Source organism: Saccostrea cucullata, unplaced genomic scaffold (genome assembly GCF_032062105.1).
Source record: "Saccostrea cucullata isolate Sc308-1 unplaced genomic scaffold, CSIRO_AGI_Scuc_v1 ctg323, whole genome shotgun sequence".
NCBI lineage: Eukaryota > Metazoa > Mollusca > Bivalvia > Ostreida > Ostreidae > Saccostrea > Saccostrea cuccullata.
In genome coordinates this window covers 337,909-360,049 of record NW_026931249.1, presented here as the reverse complement: position 1 = coordinate 360,049, position 22,141 = coordinate 337,909, and the positions used below count along the sequence as shown (strand labels likewise).

Here is a 22,141-nt window from a genome sequence, read left to right as displayed (position 1 = left end):
CATTTGTATTTATATATTTGTATTTCAATTAAATCACTCGCAATCTAGGGTAAATTTTTTGTTGGTGTACATCAGATGACCCGAAAGGGAAGTGCAAGAATGATAACTCGGTCTTTTCAAATCTCTTAAAGAATACTTAACATGAAAAATGGTTTTCAAGCCCTAGTCATAATACTAAAATTTGTTATATATTTGGTTGCAAGGTTGTATGCTATATACAGAACAATACATGTAGCTCATTTATTTTCCTAATTTATCGCATTACATTTTGTCAAGATAACGCGAAAAATGGGGGGTGGGGGGGTTCTCTCTCCGTATTTACAAGGGCGTCATTCGGGACTAGCTGATGAAATTATCCTAGATATACGAGGTTTTTCCCAGGAAAAAACATTTTTAATATCTTTGTTATACTAAGACTATGAAATTCAAAACTGGTATACATCATGATCGATATTTTTTGAATGATGCCAAAAAATTTCAATTCAATAAATTGTCTGTATAACTAACATTTTCTTCTTCCGTAAACGAATCTTACATATCAGCTGTCGACGCAACACTGATGAAATCAAAATGTAGCTCCTAGTGTTTGTGACATTGTTCTGGAAACTGTGCCTTAAAAAATTAATTTGGAAAGTTGGAGGGTATATAGTGATCAGGTTGTCCGTCCGTCCCTCTGTTACGCTCTGGGGTACCCATCTCTTATCCGCAACTCCTCTTATACTACTGAATAAAATTTTACGAGACTTTCACACAATCTTTGTTACATGTACACAGTGCCAATGTGCACCTCCTATTTTACTTTTTGATCAGACACACATTTCACATATTTTATTAGATGCCATTAATTTTTCATTAATTCATAATTGTCTCCCCTTGAAAGAGGGTTTGGCCCTTCATTTGAACAAACTTGAATCCCCTTTACCGAAGAGTACTTTGTGGCAAGTTTGGTTGAAATTGGCCCAGTGGTACTTGAGAAGAAAAAAAAAACAAAAAAAAAAAAAAAAACAATGACTACAACAACGACAACGACATCTGACTTTTGGCCTTCCATTGCAGCTTCATGGATTGACAGATGCCACACACCCGATGTTGTTCATTACATAGGTAGCAATAGGTCAAAAACAAGGAAAATATGAAGCAATGGAATGGAGGATTTCTTTCTCTCTAGCTGAACGAAAAATTGTTTACTCAATAAACCAGTGTCAGTTTCTAACTTACGGTTTGTTAAAATTATTCCTAAAAGAAGTGATTAACAAGGGATTGAGCGACGATGAAAAATTACTGTGTTCGTATCACATGAAAACAGCAGTATTCTGGACTATTCAACAAAACAACTTACCTTGGTGTCCACAAAATATCCTGGAGTGTTTTGAAGTCTGCTTCAAAAATATTTTGAAATGGGTTTACGATGGTGTCTGTCCAAACTTTTTTATTCCAGAAAACAATCTGTTTCTAAATAGAATAAATGGTAAAGCACAAGAGAAGTTATTCCGAAACTTGTATTATTTATATCAAAAAGGATTATTATCCATACTATTTATTCCTTTGGTCACTTTTTATATTAAGTTAATTCTTAAAACAGATCCCTTGATGTTTATTTGTACAGACGAAGACGTCTTATCATCTGAGATTGAGTTTGATACGGAATTATTTTATGAATTACATACTAAGACTATATCAAAAATATTTAATGTATCAGATTGTATAAAGCACCTTGACACTATAGAAGAATTACTAGTTTTACCACTGTCGAAGTATCATGTTGCGATGCTGCAGAAACTTAGTGCCTCAACTCTTTTGAAAACAGCTTTCTTATATCAGAATCGTAAAAAAGGCAAAAACAAAAATTTGTATACTGTAGACAAATTAAGCTGTCCTATGCTGCAATTAGCAGCCAAGTTTGGGTTTGTTTCTGACAGTCTATTTGTTGCAATGTATTATTATAAAACACATAGAATTTTGAAAGCTTTGTCTATTTTAAGAGAGATAAGGTCGAAGTTTGCAAAGCCATCACTTATATATAACAGACAGTTTGATGCAGATCTGTATTTAGAGAATTTTGGAGGGAAATCTTGGTCTGAAAAGACCAGAGAGAGTGCTGCAAGGGATGTAAAACTTGACAATGAAATATTTTATTTTAATGAGTTGTTACCAGAACAAATGTCAGGTCAACAAAACCAGCGACCCTTTGTACAAATATCACCCTTTGTGCTGTTCCACATGCTAGAAATTTTGTGTTTCAGGCACGTTGACTCCAGAGAGGCAGACGAAGTTTTAATTAAATTACAGATATTAGTGCACGATGATAACAACTATAGAGTTCCTTCTGCAACTAAGGATATATCCTTCCAAATTTTGGGAATTTGTCAACAAATCACAGGGAACTTGCATGAAGATGCTGTTCACTCTTATCAAGAATCACTTAAGCAGTTTTCATTCAATGGACTACAATCTGCTACACTTATGAGAATTTGTACCGTCATATACACACTCTTCGAAAAAGAACCCACCAAGTGATTTTGGCATACCTTTGAAGAGAACGTAAAATGACTTCAATTGATGATTATTTTTAAAGTTTATTTAATTTAAAAAGGAATATCAATAATAGATAAATATTTAATTCACTTTCTTCTTTTTTTTGTTGTTGTTCTTTTAGATTAGCTTAGCTTTGTAGAAATATAATTTGAAGACACCAAACATTTTTCTAATAGCGTTTGTTCTAAAATCACAGAGTAAGGAGCTGGTGCTCTAAGAAGCATCTCGAAGACGAATTAAATGGTCATAGTAGTATATCTACCGACCCAGTTATTATAAAGGGTTCACATTTGTTGTGGCACTACTTTTCAGTCACTTATAGATTTTGTTCTAGATAGAATTGAATTGAAAGTATTTCCCAAAGACAAGGTCATTTAAAAATTATTTCGAAATAGACTCATAGGTAATGCATTAAATTATACATGTAAAAACGAAAACATTTACATATACTCATTTGTGGCTTTAGAATAGATCATTAAATTGTATTTTACAATTACAGAATGTGATTTTATATTTTGAATACATGTATATTCTTAAATATTGTTGGAATAAAATAAAATAAAGTTACAATGCTGTGAAAGTTATTTACTCTCAATTATCTTGGAACGAAATAAAAATGTTTTTCAAGTCTATACAATCAACACAAAGCAGGAAAGTGCATGTACTGTAATTTTGACGTAATGTCTTAAAATTATTTTTTGAAAATTAGCGATATTCATGTATAAATAAGTGTACTTTAAACATCGTTTAATGTTGTTTTTCTTCGACTTAGCACTTTTTAATAAACTTCAATATACAAAAGCCCTACAGAGACATGCCTTTTAAAAGTATTGCAAAACACTACAGTGGAAAAATATTCCAGGTAAACAGAAAAACATAATCATTAACCAAGGCGAAATATTTCCAAAATCGATGCTAAATTGGTGATATCTTTATTCGGGGTGTTATATTGATTGAGTTTATAACTCGGTGATGGAGTGGTTGAGGAAGCTGGTGGCGTGGATCAAATACTGGTATTTCCAGTGGGAGGTGGCCAGCATGCTGGTTGTCATGGATCCCATAGAAAGGTACTTCTTCCGTATCCTTGACCAAAAATATGTTTATTTCCTAATAAGTCATGCGTAGCATATGTTACTTTGATAGAGGAAATCAGTGCTGAAAGAATAGCTTCTATTAATGATGACTGAGTAAGAACAATGTTAGTATCTATATAAGGATAAAGCTTTTTCGGACAAAAGAAGAATAATCTAACATATGTTTTCCTAGTAAGTATTTCTTGGTACATGTTTCTAAAGGTTGCTTTTTTTTGTTTTAATATTTTTCAATTTTGTTTTCATCGGCCAATCGATAAATTGGCTATTTTTAAACCTGAAAATCATTTGTCCATTTAACATTCATATAGAATTTTGTCGAACTATTATAGATTGATAGTCAAACAGAAGATATTTGTTTAAGCTCAACAAATTTGCTTGAAAGATTTGTACATGGTGTAGGGGTTTTCCGTTTTCTAGTTTTTAATTGTTTTCTATGTTATATGGTTACTTTTAAAACGCTATTAAACATACATTGTAGTGTTGCCCTAAGTGAAAACGTAAAGCATTGTTAATTCTATATAATTTAAGTATTTTAGTTCAACATTAAATTCAATTTGAGTTTTTTCCTTGATGTCAACAATCATGCAGATGCATTTACAGTAATATTATTCGCCGTGGTGCTATATTCTACGGTATCCATAGTAACGGGGCTCTTGGAACTCTCTGGTCTTTCCCCGTCATTCCAGCAAATAATGACGTCATGGGAAAATGTCAACTAACAACGTCATGAAGAAAGAGTCTAAGGTTTTGGATAAAACAGTCAATCATCGAGATCTAAATAGAAGTCCTCGTCACCGGTACAGGAAACATTATAAGAAGAACTTTTGGGCGACTCGGATGACTTTATACAAACTTTGATTTTCAGAAATGGAATATTTTTCTGCTTGTCACAATGTTTTTATATGTTTGAATTCTGCAGCAAAAGAACAGATGTAAATTGATTTTGGTTTGATGCACATGTATCATCAATGTGTTAACATATAATAGTTTGGTTTTTTTTTAAGTTTTAGTACATGTTTTGGCTTTACAACAGTGTGTCCCTATCCCTTCTAACTCCGTTGCAAGGGATAATAATGACATGAAAACTTCGCATAAAAATAAGATTATCGAATAGCAATAGACTATGCTTTCAAATTGGAACATTTGATGTCTTTGAATAAAAAAATAACAAGTAAATGTATAGCATATTGCATTTAAATCACATAATCATCGAATAAGAATGACAAGATTATCAAATAGGAATGTTTGAGAAAACGAATAGTATAATTAAATTGTATGACAAAAATCTTTCCTTATTCATGTACACTGTAGTTAATATTCCACAATCACCTACTGATGGTGTTCATGTCCCCCAACTTATCCACTACTCAAGAGCTTCTCTGAGTACGATCGATTTTCAAAACGAAGCAAGTTCCAAGTACTCAGGGATAAGTTAATGTTACAAGGATTTCAACATCTCATTAAAGCCAGCATTCCGTAAATTTTATGGTCGTTATAATGACCTTGTTAGCAGATTGTTTTTATACTAAATTTACAACGCATAGTTTTGTCTGCCTCATCAATTCATGAGGTCCACGGCGAGTGCGACTGGTTGACAGGGGATGTTTACTCCTCCTAGGCATCTGATCCCACCTGCGGAATTTCCAGGAGTCTATGTTTTATACTCTCTTCACATATTTGTATTGTTTTTAGATCCGTTTTTCATTTTTACCTTTGACAATTGAATAACATCTTTTTACTGTGAGGAGTTGTCATCATGTTTTAATTACTTTTCATTCAGTGTAATTTATGATCAAGTATGAATGTCAAATATTCATATAACCGAAATCGGTACAAAAAAACTCTGACTTAAAATATTAGCGTTTGGTGTATCAATGCGTTTAGTGTATCAAAGCATGTATAAAAAAAGAACATAAAAATAGTTGAAAAAATAATTCGAAATATGATAAAAATAAAAGCTTTTGGTGCAACTTATAGTGCAGAACAAACACACAGGTTTACATTAGTTCAAGATTTCTGTCAATGACAGATTTATTATTTATGCAATGTTCAATCTTTCAACCAACTTATCTTTAAATTATCAAATACGATGTAAACAATTGAAATTGTACAGAGAAGCGAATGAATGAAAGAATTTCACCTACTAAGGGAGACATTTCATTGAACAGAACGAAGTATTTTCAACAGCAGCTTTAAGGTCTCTTGCACAGTGTAACCCCTCTACATGGTGTATTCACAATATCAGGGGTAACTTAATAATCTTAAAAGAGGATTGGTAATTAGCATTCCTTAAGCTTTTTCTTATATTATAAATTAATTATAAGAAATGAGAATATTTTTAATAAGAAAATTGCCTGTAGGACAGAGGTACTTTGTGAAAACAGATTTTGATAAATCAGCAAGAACTGTGAGAAATAGTCCAAAAAATATATCTCCGAAATGCAATAAATGTTTTGCATTATCATACGAACAGCAAAACTCGTTTAGCACGAACACGGATATTGCGAAGTTATTTTGGATCCCCAGTTACATATATTTCACGAATTCCTTATACGGTAGTTATTTCATAGGTCCCAGTAACTTCCTTTTAACCGAGTGTAGTAGTATTGTTTTCGTTTCCTTGAACCCCTACCCGTTTTTGCTTTTAACTTAAATCTGAAATTCTTGGATCCGCAGCAGACGAAAATTTATCGTTGTTTTCGAAGCTATAAAAAAAGACACATTGTTTACAACACTTTACGGTTTTATTTAATCATGACAAGTACTGAAGAAAGTGCTTGAAAGTTAAAAATAAGTATATTCCAAAGCAATGCTCCTAAATTATTCGATGAAATTCTGAGTTCTAAAGATGTTTTAAATCAGTTTTATTCATCCAAGCAGGAACAAGCTTGAATTTTTTTGAGACAATATGATTAAACTTTTTGCCTAAGAATTTTAACTTTCATTTTCCTCCAATTCAATTTCCGATATTAAACATTTCTTATGCCTTGGGCAGCCTTTTCAATTTAAAAATCCGGACACTGTTATTTCTATTTCATTGGGCATTTTTAATGAAGATCAGACTTTCAAACGGCCTATTTAAAATCAGCCATTTAAACAGTATTGCAAAACGCTCGGTTTATTTTTGCCGGATACACAGAAGAAAACAGTTTTAGTCGTTAACTGCAGAGAAAAGTTCTTTTGTCCATTATGAATTGGTGATATTTGTATTCGGGGTGTTATATTGATTGAGTTTATAACTCAGTGATGGAGTGGTTGAGGAAACTGGTGGCGTGGATCAAATACTGGTATTTCCAGTGGGAGGTGGCCAGCATGCTGGTTGTCATGGATCCCATAGAGAGGTACTTCTTCCGTATCCTTTGCTGAAATTTTTTTTTTAATTTTCGTTTTCTCTCTTTTTGAAAATCAATGTGTGCAACATTGTGCATTTTGCTCTATGGACATATTCATATTTGTTTTGTGTTAAGAATTAATGCAAATCAATTTTAAACGAACATTTCCTTTAAAATTAAGCAATTTAACTTTGTATTCATTCGTATTAATAGGAACAGCTTTCATAAAATATGGCTAAATCTTATTTTAAATTTCGATTCCTGACAGTCCATTTGTACAGTCGATAAATTGGCTAGTATTAACATGAATAACACAAGTCCATTTAACTCGCAGGATAAACATTTTTCGATTTATTGATCGAATTTTTCCTACATTTAATGAAATATTTATTAATGCTCCCAGTGCATTTACCATAAAGATTTTGTAAAAATGACCATATTATTAATATTCATTAGTTATATTGTATCCGAGACATTCATAAATTCAAAAGCTACAGGCGTGAAATATATTAATTTTAATCAACATGTCGAGGAAAAATAAACTTTAAAAAACCAAGTTCTCAAGTCCTGATATTACAAAATTCCTTTTTTATTTGCAAAATAGAAGTATTCAAAAGCATAAGATTTTAGAAAATATTCAAAAGCATAAAAATAAGAAGAATTGGACAATGCCAATAACCATTGACAGCAAAAGAAAAAACAAAACAAAAAATATTATCATTATTATTGTGAGTCAAGATACACCTGTAATATTTACAGCTTATATTAACCAAAAGTTCAACTTTAAAATACATGTAACTACTTAACGTTGCATTTCTTTTTTAAAATAACTTTTGCCACATTATCCACAAACTGTTTTAAAATTTGCATCTTCGACAACAAAAAGTTTCTGATCCAAACTTTGGTTTTAAAAAGTTTAGAAATTTTCTGAGTGCTATTTTTATGAAATAAAATATTTATTTTCTCCTTAATCCAATCAGATGCATTTACACTGATATTACTAGCTGTAGTGATATATTCTACGGTAACCTTAGTAACGGGACTCTTGGAATTGTCCTCGGGATCTCTATCCTTTCATAACCTTTTGACGGCGTGGGAAAGTGTCAATGATTGACAGCTGTTATTCAAAATAAAAGGAAGATATGAGTGACGTAATACACCGGATTGCATTTTGATTGTTGGACATCCTTGTCTGTCTGTCTGTGAGCTGCTCAGAGGCAGGAGTTTGGATTACATGTACCTGATGGCCGCCAATGACATCCGAACTATACCATAATAAACGATGAAATGTTCGTTTTATCATCATTTGTGAAATACGTGTCATTTAAGTGTCAGGTTAATAAATTAATTTGCAAAGGAAGATTTCTTTATATGTAACAGTTTTTGAGGAGAAATTTTTTTTCTCTCTTTCAAAGATCTGTCTGTCTTTTATGTTTCAATGCTTTTTTCCTGTATCAATCTCTCTTTCAAAGATCCAATGTAAATATATATATATATATATATATATATATATATATATATATATATATATATATATATATATATATATATATATATATATATATATGTTTTTTCACTGAAAAAAATGCATATAGCCAAAAAATCTGAAAAATTAGAACTATATTGTATATGTAAAGATGTCAAAAGTCTTGGTTAATTCTACGGGGTAGCAGTTAGATTTATTTAAAGTATAACACTTTATCAAAACACGTTCAAAAAAGTATTAACATTACTGAAAACTTAAGATGGTGAATTATTAAGTAGTGTTATCCGATTATATGTCAAGTCGAATCAAAACTTTGACGGCCCTATAAAGTACCATGACCTATTTCAAAAGATTATGTACAACATTTAAATGATCACAAATTGAATCTTAAAATACTAGCTGTGGTACAGAAGTTTATACAGAAGTAAAAGTTGACTTTTTTTTTTTACAAGATTTAGAATTGCACTGCTGCTACATGTATAATATTTATAATGAACAAAAATGACAAACCGAACATAAAAACTATAGTCTAGCATAATAAATCAAAGTACGAGGGACGTTCAATAAATAATGTCATCAGCTCAAAGACACACAACATAGAAATCATATGCCATTAAGTTTGACTAATTATTTTCTAATTATTGGATCTTTAATGAGTTGATAACAGTTTATGTGACGGCTTTTTATAACATGATTCAATACTGAGAAGCTGAAAAACAAGGGCTACTCGAGACACTGCATTAAAAATGAATATAGTCAAGAATCAGTAAAGTAGAGTGAAATTAAACTCTTCATTAAAGCTGCTGTAAAACTTGTTAAGAATCCCAAAGACATATTAACTGAAATATGTGAAATTTATAGTAACTAATGCCTGTTTAAAAACACACATGAGCAGGTGGATTTCAATAAACAAAAATGATATAATGGGCATCAAAAATGGGTACCGTACTTGGCTACAAGGACATACAACAACGAATGTATATTTTATAAAATTCAACAAATTATTACCGAGTATGTTTGATTGACTTTAAGACACATAGCAAATTTGAAAGACATCATTTTGGGGGTAGTTCGCTCTGTTTTAAAGAAACATTTCGTAGTAAAAGAGTTTAGTACTCAAATGTCACCCAATATTTTGAAAAATGAAAACGACAGCGTGTAGGAATATCTAAACAATTATTTTAAAAAATATAAAAAATTGTACTTATCCATGTTTGCCTGAAATTCAAACAGATAATGAAACTTGAATCCATTTTGCTTTAAACCCTCAAAACAAATTTATAATTAGATAAACTTGACAAACCAGCAACGGGCTGAAAAGAGCAAAGAATTGCAAGAGCAAAAACAATTGTATATGCTTTTTTTCTTAAATATTACTGGTCTTGTTGTTAAAATTCTTATTGGGAGAGTAATTTCAATTTCTGAAAGAGTCTAGAAAACAAAATGTTTGCAAAAATATGCAAGGTATATGAGAGGAAGGAGCCAGAATGAGGAATTCGGTACATTAAATTTCTTCATGACAGCGTCCAAACCCACAGGCCATATGAAGAGTAAAGGATTTCTGGGAATAAAAAAAGTTCATGTTTTGTCACACCGACAATATTGGCCAGCACTTTCAACGTTTGACTTCAAAAAAACACCTTTCAAAAAGAAAACAAACACGGACAGGAAACCACAGGATCTGCCATATTCCAGGATACGAAGGGTCATACTCAAAAATGTGTTCTAAAAACAACTAAAAATTGAATAAAAATGTTACGGATATGTGTTTTCATTAAAAGAGAATATTTTATTTTAATCATTAAGATTGAATCATAGAAAAGCGTTTTTTTGTTTTGTTTTTGTTTTTTGTTTTGTTTTTTTTTTTTTGTTTCTTTCCGTGCACTGATGACTATTTATTGAACGTCCCTCGTATATAGTGAATGAAGTCCATAGTACTCATTTCATTTTTTTTTTACATAATATATTTATAAATGTATGTAATAAAGTCTTCATTACAACAAATCGAAGAATTCATTAAATTCTTGAAAAAAAAATCTGAGGTATTCAATGAATGCACTCTGATTCAACGCTGAATTTAACCAGTTTTCGCCATAGCTAATCAAAGTATGTCGGTTTTTTATAAACATGATGAATATAGTAAAACGAAGGATACGTTTCTTGCACGTTTTTATTTTTGAATATTTATGGTTGAATGGAAAGAGATTAAATGTTTCAAGAACATAAAAATATTACTCTTGATTATGATACTGTAATGCTTGGAATAATTCAGTAGTTCAAGGTACGTACATGTAGTTAAAATAATAAAAATCCTTTTCAGTCGCCTTTTTTTTTTTAAATTACTTTTATTACTTGATTTTAAGTATTTAATTTATACAATTATTTTCTACTTTGTATTTCACTTCCTCAGCTTGTGCGGACTCGATCACAGTCATATATCTCTGGAATATTCTCAATATAGTCCTTGAAATTAATGGTCCAATTCTTCAAGTCTTCGTTGAATCAGTAGTAGTCCTTTAATATAAACCTGATCAACAGTAAACAAATCCACCGGGGACATCTCTGAACACACATAATTTAGAAAAGTAAAGCAAATATTGGTTATTTTCACAAAAGTTAATCCTGACTCCCGGATTTAAACGGCCTTTTGACCTTCACATTCAATCTAATTTAAAGTAGAACCTCGATCCGCTCCACTTTCTTCAAATTGTGTAGGGTATTTAAAAATAAAGAAGAGAAGTGGATCAAAGAACTTACTTTATATTGATCGGTTTCCCCTCACAGTATACAATTCTATTTTACAGTACTAAGTAATAAATCAGAAAAGATGCCATTGAGTAGTTAACAATTTGATTGAACAGATCCCAATGTATGTCGCCACATCCCTCCATACATTTCAAAATAATTATTGATCACGTAGCAGGTATTATTAGTTACATAGTCTTCCAGTGACAGGGTATGGGATGATACCTGGTTAGTAAATTTCATACCTGGCGAGGCGGAGCCGGGTCAGGTATGAAATTTACTAACCAGGTATCATCCCATACGGGTCAGGTATGAAATTTACTAACCAGGTATCATCCCATACCCTGTCACTAAAAGACTATGTAACGAATTTACCCCACGGATGAAACATTTACGTTTTATCTGTAGTTTATAAATGGTTTTCCCAGCTAAATGCTTCATCACGCTTATACTGTGCCTATTATGACGTCACGTTTGTATTTGTGACGTAATACATAGACCGGGTATAGATTTACAACTGACTGGGTATGTAATCCACCGCCTTCACGTAACAGACTATAAGCAATCGTAAGCCAGGATTTCACGGAAAAATCAACAGAGGTGGGGTAAATCAACCTTCCGTGATATTTTGTATACTTGCGCATTTTTTTCATTTACTTAGTAAAGCCTGTCGTTCCAATACGAACATTAAAAAATCAACGACTGTCTCGAACAAACACGATTCTGAGCTGCTTTTGGGGCGTCATGGCAGATCATGTCCAAAATTTACGTGTTACACTCTCTGGTGTTTTATGGACGTCCCTTCTTGACCTGCAGGTTTCAGGTCGAGACCTGGCGTGTGATGCTTTATGATGATTTCCTTAAAGTGTGTCCTTCCATCCTAACGTTTTTGTTTGATTAATGTTTGCACGTCTTATGGTTCCTGTCAAGCTCTCTTCAATAGATCTCCATTTGTGTTCTTTTTAGGCCATTGAATGTTGAAAATGCGCATGAGACAGCTGTTGTAAAATGTCTTAATCTTCTGTAGGGTGTTTTCATCATTCTCCGTGTCTCTGCTCCACACAATGAAACGGACTACATTTGACTTGAAGATCCGCAGTTTAGAAGTAACGCAGATGTTCTATGTGGTCTTTATGTCACTGCTCTTTAGCTTGGTACACGCAACTCTTTGCTTACTGATTCTTGACTTGATGCCATTGTCCATGTCTTCCTGTCTATTGAACTCATACCAGCTGTGACTGGTGTTTGGACAGTATCAATTTTTTTCACGTTGATTTTGATCCCCGTTCCTGCCGATGCTGTTGCAAGACGATTTGTCTTATCCTTCATTTGACTGTACATGTGGTTGTGCGAAAGGAGAGCCGGGTCATCGGCAAATTCAAGATCGTCGAGTTGCGTCAGGAGTGTCCAATGTATACCATTATTTCTGTCTTGTGGTAGTGCTAATGGTCCTGTCAATAAGCAGGAGATAAGAGACTGGTGACAGCAAACATCCTTGCCGAGCCTCTGTCTTCATCTCAAAACTCTCTGACGTTTGGCGACCTTGCTGCCATGCCGTGGTAGGAGTTATGAATCAGGGACGAGCTTCTCAGGTACAGTACTCCACAGTGCTTCAGTACCTTACATTGTATGCGTATATATTGTTAATTTTTTAACTAGGCTATACATGCTATACTCCAGTGAAAACAGAAATTTATTTGTTTAAACTTTTTTATGTAAACCATATATACCCCTGTATCTTATTTTAAAAAAAAAAACTTTATCTGTACAGTTAATGTTTTACAGTGTACTAATAATTTATCTGAATAGCTTGTGGAAGTTCGAAGTGATACCAGAATAATATATCAGCATATATATAAACATAGCAATATTTATTGCATACATTAAAACAATACAAATGTTTTAAAAATAATTATTATGAATCTTGATTGTTTCTTCTTAGTACTCCACAGCAGTCCACAGTATAACGCTGCAAGTCAGAAATTCAGGGCAGAACAAATTCCTAATGATTTATCAATCCTCTTTCTATTTGTTTTCTTTTTCTTGACTTTATTCCCAGTATCTTCTATCTCTTTCACCTGTTGGTTTCCAACTGAATGTAAATCTCTTACTTTTGACGACAAACTAGCTCTTTTGTTTTTGGAGACAAAGAAAAACAGCGCAATAAGCAGCAAAGCACAACATACACTTCCCAAGAGTATACTTAGAAATTTTGTCAACGATAACTTCTGAAAAGGAAGGAACAACCGTTAAGTTTAATTTGTACACTCGTATTCATTGCAGTGAAAGTATCTAAATTAATAAAGTCCGGGAAGAATCATACCTCTATCATGTACAGCAAGACTGTCACTTTGAAGAGATGCATTTGAAGCAAAATATGAAAATAATGATGTACATTTAGGTAATGAAAGTATGCGGCAACATACTCGTGTACGACTTGTAAGTTTGAATTTAATCTAAACAAGGGTCCTCAGATCATCTTTCGATAATGACCAAACTTGTTTTTGGCGAGGGGAGATATTATAACCTTAATTGACGACAAACAATAGATCATACGAAAATGCTCTTGGATCCCCCAAGATTTTCTGTGAAGTTTTTAATATTATACTAATAAACTGGTTTATGCAGTAGCAAGATCAGGGCCCTGAAATCTGACTTTTAAAAATTATTTACCATATCATAAGGTTCTTCGACCGTCGGTGTAAACTCTGCAATTAAAGAATGATATTTCAAAATACGTTGTTATACGAGAAAAAAAAAATAAAATCAGTATCACATGTGTACATCACAGTTATATTCTATATGTATCATTTTCTAATATTTTTTTGTACTTACGAGGGCTGTACAATAAATTATGTCACGATCTCTATAATATACAAAATAGAAAATATTTTACATGGACCTTGGCTTACTAATTTCTCTCATGACTGAATCTTAAATAAATTAATCACCGTTTATTTGACCACCTTTCACCATACAGTTGCATTGTGAGAAGCTGGAAAACAAGGGCTTCTCAAGACACTGCATAAAAAATGAATTTAAAGAATCAATAAACAAAAGTGAAGCTAGAAGCTTCAATAAATCTGCTGTAAAAGTTGTTAAACATCAAAAAAAGATATAAACCAAAAGAGATAATGTTAATAGCAACCAATGCTTGATTTTTAGACACATGAGCAGAAGGATTTCAATGATCAAAAATGATAAAATAGGCATCAAAAATGGACACCGTCCTTGGCAATTCAAATTATCACTGATGATGTTTTATTGACTATAAGACGCATAGAAAATTTAAATGTATAATTTCGGGGGGTGATCGACACTGTTTTGAAGAAACATTGACGGTAAAAAAAATTAGTACCCAATGGTCACCCTATGTTTTGAGAAATAAGTGACACAACAGCGTGTACAAATATCTAAACAATTATTTTTTTAAAAAGCATAAATTATAGTTATCCACGTTTGTCTGAAAATCTAACAGACAGTGAAATCTGGATCCATTGCTTTGAAAGAAAATATTACAACAAGATGCACGTGACCCAAACAGCAGAAGAGCACAAAGAAAGTTTATAACCACTTTCGTCAATAGTAGTGATCTTATTGTTAATATTATTATTTGGGAAGGCTGTTCAATTTCTGGACGAACCTAGGTAGCAAAATTATTGCTGGAAATTGAGAAGTTTATGAGAAAAAGGAACCAGAATCAAGAATGTACTACATTCATTTTCTTCATGATAGCATTCAAACCCACATGTCCCGAACAGTAAAAGGGGTTTCGAATACTTTGAAATTTAATATTTTGTCACACCAACCATATTCGCCAGATCTTTCAACCTTGGACTTGTATGAATTTTTTTTACAAAAATTGAAAAAACACCTCTCAGAAATAAGAAACAATACCAGAAAATAATAGGATCTTTAATATTCCAGTATAAGAAGGACCATAATCAAAAATGTATTCTAAACCATTTAGGAATTGGATATAAATATCACGGGCATGTGTATCAACTATGTGTGCATAAGTTGAGAAGAGAAAGAAGACAAAAACATTAAAAAGCCTTTTCTTTTGTTTCTATCCGAGCACCGATGACATTTTTCATTGAACAGCCCTCGTAAAAGTTCAGGCTTTGAAATGGAGAACTACACGTAACATATAAAATTGAATTACAAACCACTAGTTTTCATCTCATGCATAGTGTAATGAACTGCTTTGACAAAATATGTATATGCCAGAAAATTCAAGTTAATAACTCACCACAGTCGTTTCCTTTGAAATTTTTCGGACACAAACATCGGTATAATCCGGATGACGGACTGCATTTCCCGCCATTTTTACATGGAAAACTTGAGCAGGGTTGTTCTTCAAACTGACAGAGGTCTCCAAAAAATCCTAACACAGTATAATAGTAAGGAGAGAATAAGATATTTTTGACACTTTATATCAGGAAAAATATGTATAGAAAAACATATCCTCCCCTTACCATGTTTGCACCGACAGGTGAATGACGAGTTGAGAGAACATGTTCCGTTATTTAGACACGTGTTTTGGTCACATGTTATTTCTGAAATAAAAGAATCACACGACCTTGAAATAAACTTGGAAATACGTAAGTATAATCATATAAATTTGACAGAAGGTTACATTGTTTGCAGTGTTAGGCACAGGCTGATGGAGAATTACATGTACATACTTTCTTGACAAGTTGAGCCCTTGAGACCAGGTGGACATGCGCATGCGTACCTTCTATAAAGGTTTACACAAGTACCAGAACCATGGCAGGGATTGGAAACACACTCGTCAAAGTCTTAGAGAATTGTGAAGAAAAAAATAAAAAGGAACAATGCTTTAGTATAAATCATATGGAAAATTAGACTTAAAACGTTACACTTACCAGCAATAAGTCCCAAGATGCATTGTTTTCTCGTAGTCACTCTGTAATGGAATTGTATGGTGTCAAAGGGAAATCGAGGTAAAGTACCACCAATCCGATAGTAAGCTTTTCTAAAACGTAAATGCTTTTACCCTTCATCATCCTTCCCCCAAACACACAAAAGATTCTCGCCGAGTTGTTGTGGAATTGGTCGCCATTTTGAATATAATTCCAAAGTATGATGTCTTCCTGAATGGTTACTAATAGTTGTAGTGTTGATGTGTTGTGTAAAACTCTGTACAAATGTTGCATTGTGCCTAAACAAAATTATAAAATAATACAATGCTAATCATAAAACAGACAGATTAAAGCCAAATTTCAAATAGTAAATTTGCACTTTGTTTGCTTCAACTATAGTCTTATGGGAAGGAATCTTTGTAAGAGGCTCAAATTAATTAAGTTAATTATTGCTTGATCATGATTTGATAATCAATCAAATTACATAAAGGTACACCCACCCTGTGGAAGATAAGTAAACTGGAAATACAAATTCGACATGCTTGTGAAAATCCAAAAAGCTGTAAGACGCAGGTGTGTTGTCTGGAACGTTCTTGTTCCCAAAGGTAATGATGGATTTACAACCTGAGCTTGACGAAACAACGTCTATAAAGAACTAAAAATAAATACATATGTATGAATCTAATCTATCTGAAATGCACAGTTTATGATTGGTCTCTTATTGTAACCAACCTGGAGAGGCACGCTACTGACTGGTTGATTCGGGAAGAGAATGTGAGAAGAGAGTTCGATTGGAAATCTTGGAAAATCCTCGACTGTTACTGCTACACAATATCGGAGTCCTGTCTTATATCCTGCTTGTTTTGATGCATTTATGTGTATGCTACAAGAATTCTAAAACAAAGACACAAATCAAGATTCTTTATTTATCAAGAAAAACAATCCATGGGCACTTTTTTAAAATGATTTTTTTGTTTCCCATATGTTTATTAAGTAAAGAGTTTTCCAGAAATTTAATTATTTTCAGGCTGTGGTTAAAGAGATTATGTAAAATACAATTAACTATATTTTGAAGTCAGGGAATTACTTCGTTTATGTATGCTTCAGGTAGATTAGTGCAGGCTTGACCACATTCTGCGCTCGTTGCCCAGCGACATTTAATGACGTCATTGTCGGGGTCTATAACAGGAAGTGTAATGTTGGAGACACACCCAAAAGGAATTCTGAAATTACACAACTTTAATTTACTGACATTGGCTTCGATTTCGATTCAATTGAGAAGTGGTTGCTTTAGCTTGCTTTACCCAGTATATGGTGGTAGAGCTGCAATCGGACTGGAATTTATACTCCGAGTGTCATTTCGAACACGGGTATCAACAGTTGTTGATAAAACTGTTCTGTTGGTGTTACTTAGAATAGATGAAATAATCATTCTGAAAGAAGAAAAAAATATATGCAAGATATACTATCCATCTATATCTTAATTTAATGATTTTTCTACAATTTTTAATAGAAAGTGTGATAAAGAATATTGATTCCTTTATACATGTAAAAATACTATTTGTGAACACATACGACATTATGAATCTGGCGTCTTTAATACTTTGTTCAAAAACATTCTCTCCCTGTTCCCATTTGGGATTTTCTCCAATTGCAGTGACTACGTAATTTAAGTCACTTCCGGTAAATTGGTTTGAACATCCTACGCATGCCCAGTTTGTTTCGTTGAAAGGTTTTCCCGCCTTTGTCTTCTTTCCGATGTCTGTGTATGAACATGCTGATCCACAAGGCCCATAACCCCCTCCAAACGTCACACGATATGTGTATCGCAGCTTGAAAGAAATAGCAGAGGATTAGGATTAATTTCAGATCGGACATGGAAAATGAAAGTACGGAGAAAGGGAAGGGAGGCTGGGAAAAGGGTAAATTAGAAGTTTGGAAAGAAGTAGAGAGAGAAAAAATAAAAAGAATGAACAAAGTGAAATAAGAAATATAAAAGGAAGGAACGACAGATATCAAGAGTCTCGTTTAAATTCTTCATTTTTTAAAGTTCTACGGTCGATACAATGACCTTGTCAACAAATACAATTTATCAGTAATTTGAATACTGGCTCACGTTTTTCATACTAATGTTTGGGTCAATAAATTACACTCTAAATTATCTACGATTTTTTTTTTGTTTGTTTGAACGATTATGATAAGTAGCATACAAGGAGCATATGGCGGGTGTGACATGTTCACAAGGGATGTTTGCTTCTCCATTGCACCTGATCCCACGTCTGATAGTTTTAGAGGTTCATATTTGCTCTGCTCCTGATTAATTTGGTTTCAATAAACTTTTGAGTTTGACTACGTACGGTCCTTCTAACACAGAAAATTATATAATTCTACTAAACCTCGTTTTCTATGTGTGTTTGTGTTTTACAGAAAAAGTTCATTGTTAAGGAAAAGGAAAGGAAATCAATTTAATTGATCTTTAACTTGGCCAAATATTAAAAAACTATTAGTGGTTAAGAGGGGATAACATGTGGGGATTAACTTAGATATAGTTTTTGACAACATGACATGCAAAAAATACCTCCCAGCTAATTGCCAGTATCTAGCATTCCTTCGTGTATAGAGAATTTACATAGGAACTTAAAAAGAGTCAGAAGTCCAATTATTTTAAGTGGATATGAAATTAAGGGTATTTCATGCTGTAATTTGTAAATTTTTCATCGTTCAGAAAACATTTGAAAAAAATATACCTTTGGTCCGTTGAATTTGAAGGCACGGTTTACAAAAAAATCCCCTTATATTAAATATTTTTATGCGCCCGGATCTAAAGATCCGAGGCGTATATTGTTTTTGTCCTGTCTGTCCGTCTGTCTGTCTAGCTGTCTGTTTGTCTGTTTGTCTGCAAACTTTAACCTTTGCCATAACTTTTGAACCATGAATGTTTGAGACTTCATATTTAGTACGCATACTCCACTGACCTTGCTCTTTCAAATGACATCAAGGTCAATGACTTTGTGACCTTGACTGTGACCTATATGCTAAAAATAGTTTTTTTCCGCAAACTTTAACCTTCCCCATAACTTTTGAACCGTAAAAGATATGGACTTCATATTTGGTATGCATACACCACTGATTAAGCTCTTTTAAATGACACAAATGGTCAATGACCTTGTGACCTTGACTGTGACCTATACCTTAAATATAGCTTTTTTGTCGGCAAACTTTAACTTTTGTCATAACTTTTGAACGAAGAAAGATAGAGACTTCATATTTGGCATGTATTCTCCACTGATTAAGCCCTTTCACATGATACCAAGGTCAATGAGTTAGTGACCTTGACTGTGTCCTATATGCTAAAAATAGCTTTTTAGAACCTTCAGAGAGAGAGAGAGACTTCAGATTTGGTATGCATACTTCACTACTCAAGTTTTTTTCAAATGACACCAAGCTCAATGACCTTGTGACCTTGACTGTGACCTATATGCTAAAAATATGCTTTTTTAAACTTTGTTGCCGCCGGGCGCATAGTGTTTCACAAACACATCTTGTTAATAAATTAAAAAAGTTCAGTAAAAAAATATTAAATAGTTGTGCCTCCTTGATTGATTTGGTAGTTTATTCTTTACAAGAAAATAAAGCTGTCAGATATATTTTGCTGCTTCCAGGTGTGTATTTTGATAAATGAAAATTTTTTATTGCTGTTTTGAAATTCATAATATCTACTGAGGCCTAATTTGTCGATACATCACACCTATCAGGTTATATGATATAACGGTTAATCTACTAACAACACGAACCTGCTCTTCACTGCTTCCTTTTGTTTTCTCTTCTGAACATGATAAAGTTATTACAGCGATAAACACTGTTATAAACACTTTAAAGACCCCGACTTATATCAGAAAGGAAACAGTGGGTGAGCTCTTGTGATTTATAATGATCGTATAAACATACAATTAATTATACTAAAAGGTGAAAAATATCTGTTGAATACACATAGGTCAGGTGGATTACCAAACAAGTGGTATACACCTAGAAGAACTCTACAACAATTTATTTAATTCAACATGCTCCAAGTTAAGAATAAACATCAATCAAAGTGCAATAACATTTTACATCGTCTCGTAATTGATTCTATGGAACGGGGTATTTGAAAATGTTTGAAACAAAATATTTTTACTTTATTGTAGTTTATTTTCCTCTTTCTCACTCAACATTTAAGTGATGTCATTTAACAATGTAGGCTTTATTGTTTCATAATTATGCTTTGGTACGATGTTCCTCTTTTGCCAAAAATTACTTACATGTATTAATCTAATTCAATACGAGGAAGATTTGTTGAGACATTTGGTAATTTACCATTTAAAACAATGAAAGAGATAATTCGTAAAGGTATGTGAAATTAAAACAAGTGAAGTACCAGGCAATAAGTGAGTTACGAGAGCTGTTCAACAAATAATGTCTTCGGGGCTCGGAAAGGAGTAAAAGACTTAATAATTTAACTTAATATATTCTCTTAAAATTAAAACACATATCCGCAACATTTTTTTTATTCAATTTCCAATTGTTTTTAGAACTGATTTTTTTGGGTATGACCTTTAGTATACTGGAAAATGACAAATCCTATGTTTTCCTTGACATTTTTCTGCCTTCTGAAAGGTGTTTTTCAAGTTTGGAAATAGAAACAAGTCAAAAGGTCAAAGATCTGGTGAATATTGTTAATGTGAAAAAAACATTTACTCTCCGTTTATCCCCAAAATTCCTTTGCTCTTCAGGGCGTGCTTGTTTGGACGCCGTCATGAAGAAATTTTATGTAGTGGATTCCTAATTCTAGGACCTTCATCAAATAAACCTTTCGATTTTTTTTGCACAAATTTTGCTTTCTAGACTCCTCCATAAATTAAATTGTCTCCCTGAATACGAATTTGAACAACAATACCACTAATATTTAAGAAAATTGCTTACAAATCTGTGTTTAAGCTCTTGCAATTCTTTGCTCTTGTCAGTCCTTCGCTGTTTTTGTCAAGTACATCTTATGGTAAATTTTGTTTCGAGGATTTTTAGCAATAGATTAAAGTTTCATTATCTTTTTGAATTTCAAACAAACGTGGATAACTACAATTACTGATATTTTAAAATAAATGTTAAGACATTCGTACATACTGTTGTTTTCACTCATTTTTCGAAATATAGGGTGACCTTGGAGTACTAAGCTTTTTTGTTGTTGTTTTTTTTTTTTTACCGTCAAACGTTTCTTAAAAACAGTGTAAACTACTTCCGAAATGATGTCTATCAAGTTTGCTGTGTCTTAAAGTCAGTCAAACATCATCAGACATTATTTGTTGCAATCTGGCAAACAGTAAATAAGTTGTTATAATTTTTTTGTTGGTAAGGACGGGACCCATTTTGATGCCCATTATATAAATTTTTATCATTGAAATCCACCTGCTCATTTGTCTTTAAAACCGACATTGGTTGCTGTAAATGTCACATATTTCAGTGAATATTTCTTTTGGAATTTTAACAAGTTTTACAGCAGCTTAAATGAAGCTTTTATTTTCACTCTAGTTTACTGATTCTTTACCATTCATTTATAATGCAGTGTTTCGAATAGCCCTTGTTTTCCAGCTTCTCACAATGAAACTATGTGATAAAAAAGTGGTCACATAAACTGTTATAAATTTATTAAAGATTCAATAATGAGAGAAAGTCAAGCTTAATGTCATATGATATCTGTATTGTATGTTATTCAGTTCAGGACATTATTTATTGAACAGCCCTCGTATATTTTATTTTTTTCTACTATAAATTTCATTGAAAAATGCATTTTTCTAATTAAGTACTATTTCAGTGTTATTTGTTGCTCTTTTTTTATGACTAAAACACCATTAAATGTAGAATTCTTTGCAGTTTCTTTAAAAAATTTCAAAATAATTTTATCTGCAGGTATTGCAGAGATATCGCATGTTAAATGCAATATAAAAATTTTAAGAATTATATTTGTTAAGAAGTCATAGTAATTGAGGTTAGAAGATTTTGCCTTGACAGTTCCATAAATAATTCTAAATG

General features: G+C 32.5%; 1 protein-coding gene and 2 long non-coding RNA genes across 3 annotated transcripts; 2 read left to right on the top strand and 1 right to left on the bottom strand.

Annotated features, from left to right (window-relative positions):
• Window positions 1-3,437: 3,437 nt before the first annotated feature.
• LOC134231972 (uncharacterized) lies at window positions 3,438-4,570 on the top strand. The gene is made up of 2 exons (XR_009984668.1): window positions 3,438-3,613; window positions 4,218-4,570. It is a non-coding gene; the product is annotated as an uncharacterized LOC134231972 (long non-coding RNA).
• A 2,198-nt stretch (window positions 4,571-6,768) lies between these two features.
• Window positions 6,769-8,321, top strand: LOC134231973 (uncharacterized). Its single transcript, XR_009984669.1, has 2 exons — window positions 6,769-6,981; window positions 7,942-8,321. It is a non-coding gene; the product is annotated as an uncharacterized LOC134231973 (long non-coding RNA).
• Window positions 8,322-13,168: 4,847 nt separating this feature from the next.
• Window positions 13,169-20,872, bottom strand: LOC134231940 (uncharacterized). The gene is made up of 13 exons (XM_062713892.1): window positions 20,813-20,872; window positions 17,654-17,910; window positions 17,383-17,511; window positions 17,166-17,301; window positions 16,811-16,972; window positions 16,579-16,733; window positions 16,213-16,377; window positions 16,082-16,122; window positions 15,881-15,994; window positions 15,671-15,751; window positions 15,445-15,579; window positions 13,866-13,900; window positions 13,169-13,420 (listed from the first exon to the last, which is right to left on the bottom strand). Exons 1-13 carry the CDS (start codon window positions 20,870-20,872, stop codon window positions 13,169-13,171), a joined length of 1,722 nt encoding a protein of 573 aa, XP_062569876.1.
• Window positions 20,873-22,141: the final 1,269 nt, after the last annotated feature.

Bases quoted from the DNA above. Each gene is read 5' to 3' on its own strand.
- LOC134231940 (XM_062713892.1), bottom strand. From the start codon at position 20,872: ATGACGGCGTCCAAACAAGCACGCCCTGAAGAGCAAAGGAATTTTGGG. The intron at 16,378-16,578 runs GTGGGTGTACCT...AATTTTGTTTAG, and splicing joins GTTTACTTATCTTCCACAGG to GCACAATGCAACATTTGTAC. The intron at 13,421-13,865 runs GTAAATAATTTT...CTTCCTTTTCAG, and splicing joins TCGAAGAACCTTATGATATG to AAGTTATCGTTGACAAAATT.